The 1,992-nt window shown below is 43.8% G+C and overlaps 1 protein-coding gene across 1 annotated transcript; it reads left to right on the top strand.

Moving 5' to 3' along the window:
• Positions 1-1,306: 1,306 nt before the first annotated feature.
• On the top strand, positions 1,307-1,720 carry PPTG_08755 (hypothetical protein; the record flags this gene model as incomplete). The annotated part of the gene is made up of 1 exon (XM_008903479.1): positions 1,307-1,720. One exon carries the CDS (start codon positions 1,307-1,309, stop codon positions 1,718-1,720), a length of 414 nt encoding a protein of 137 aa, XP_008901727.1.
• Between the last annotated feature and the right edge of the window lie 272 nt (positions 1,721-1,992).

The raw sequence follows: 1,992 nt of genomic DNA, 5'->3' as shown, positions 1-1,992 counted from the left end.
ACATCAGGTAAGACGACGGCGATCCAAATATTGCCGAAAATGTGGCTATGTCCCAGGACATTCAAGATACGATGATAATTGCAAGCTAATCATTCAGGCACGGCGGTCTCGCGCAACCTGCAGATTCATACGAATTGTCCAAAACTACATGAACGTCCGAATTAACACAAGAAGCCACCCCTGCAAGATAAGGTGCAATACAACGTGCAACATCGAGCGCACCATCGGCATCAACAATGGATGAGGTGAGTTCAAAAGCCGTGCGATCTTGTTGACGCACATGCGTGTGATTTATGTGAAAATTAAACATCGTGAGCATCCGAATATGGCGGTGGTGTTCTTTGAAGAGAAGCCCAACTATGCGAAAGGGGCATTCGAACCCGTTATTGATTATCTCGCCGGATTGAATATCTCAGCGTTCTACAGAGCTTTGCAGCCAAGGGTATGAATACGTCGGAATAGTTGGCGTAGTCAGGGGTAGGACGCTACGACGGCACCTCATGAAGACTCAGGATCAGATGAAATTGTCGATGGTGGCTTAGACAGTGATACTGTCTCTGAGATCGAGCCTGCAGACCTGACTGACACAATGGGGATGATTCGAGAAATGGAGCAACATGAGCACCTCCATTATGTTTTCTAAACCAGTAACACAGTCCTGATGTGAAATTGAATTCATATTCCAATGATATCCTGTCCTAATATGAAAAATCTTTACGCAGACTTGGGATCTCGAACCGGATCCGATTGAGATGGAGTCAGCATCACCTAAGCGATGAAGCTTGCGGCAAATGACGCCGTGAAGCCAAGGCATATTTCGACCATGACCACAGTGAATCCAAAGAATCTTGTGATCGAGGCCGCAGTAAACCAAAACTTGAGGTTCTGCACCTCGCAAGGCCAAACGTCGGGAAAAGCTTCTTTCTATGACGTTTCCGGCTACTTTCTAAGACTAGAGGCTTTTTTCTAAGCCGTAGGCTTTATTGTATTATGTGCAGCTACTTTCTATGATTTCCGTATTTAATTTGAGTTTTCAATGATGGCGAGGCTACTTTATATGATATTGTCAGAAATGAATTAAGGGAAGGCAGGGTCTTTCCCACAAAGCACATAGTTACAGGTCACAAACTCAGGTACATCCCGCAACTGAAGAAAGTCGATGATAGCCGTTATTTACGTAGGAACTTCAAGCAACAGTCGTCGTTTGTAACAAAATGAATGTTATTAACCCAGGTTAAGGTGTATTGTACTAAAAGTTATGCTACACAATGGAAGCACATTGCAGCTCACTTCGCAATTTTCAACGATGAACCCCATCGATCGACTCCAAGCTTCAGTGAACAACTGCACCTCGCTTCTCATCACTATGCGCCGCCATCTCGAGGTCGTCAAGCGACTGCTTGCCTTTCACGTGCAGCGGGTGCAAGAGCTGGACGATGAAGCGCGTCGACTGGATAACTACCCGTATGGATCGCAATCAACGCATGAAGACTCAGGTGACTCATCATATGACGAATACGAGACTGAGACCGAATCCGATACACCGTCTACTCCACACTTCATCGAAAGATGTGACGACATTTTCAGCGATTCGGAGTCCAGCAATGAAATATTTAACTATTTGGACGGCGATTCAACGGATGACTTTGCGAGTGAAGACGAAGAGGCGAGCGAAGGTTCCTGGAATGATCCATTCGACTTGACAAGTGACAGCGACTAAATTTGACAATGTTTTTTTCTTAATAAAGTTAGCGTTCACTGTATTAAGTTGCCTGTTCTTTTGTAATAATTTTTAGCATTTACTGTAGTTATTGTAGCATGACCGGTTAAAAAAGAATTCTTTTGCTTCCTGTTTTTGTATCTCTATAACTTTGTTCTGAATTTATATTCAGCATCATACGGTTTTTACTTCATTTACCATGCATTACTTTATATAGAGACGGCGATTGATGTTGTTAGTCCTACTGGCGTATGATGCGGCTTTCCTGTACC

The sequence above is a fragment of the Phytophthora parasitica genome (assembly GCF_000247585.1).
Source record: "Phytophthora parasitica INRA-310 unplaced genomic scaffold supercont2.16, whole genome shotgun sequence".
Classification (NCBI taxonomy): Eukaryota; Oomycota; class Peronosporomycetes; order Peronosporales; family Peronosporaceae; genus Phytophthora; species Phytophthora nicotianae.
Note: the sequence above shows the minus strand (reverse complement) of the source record. Positions and strands in the feature narration are given on the sequence as shown.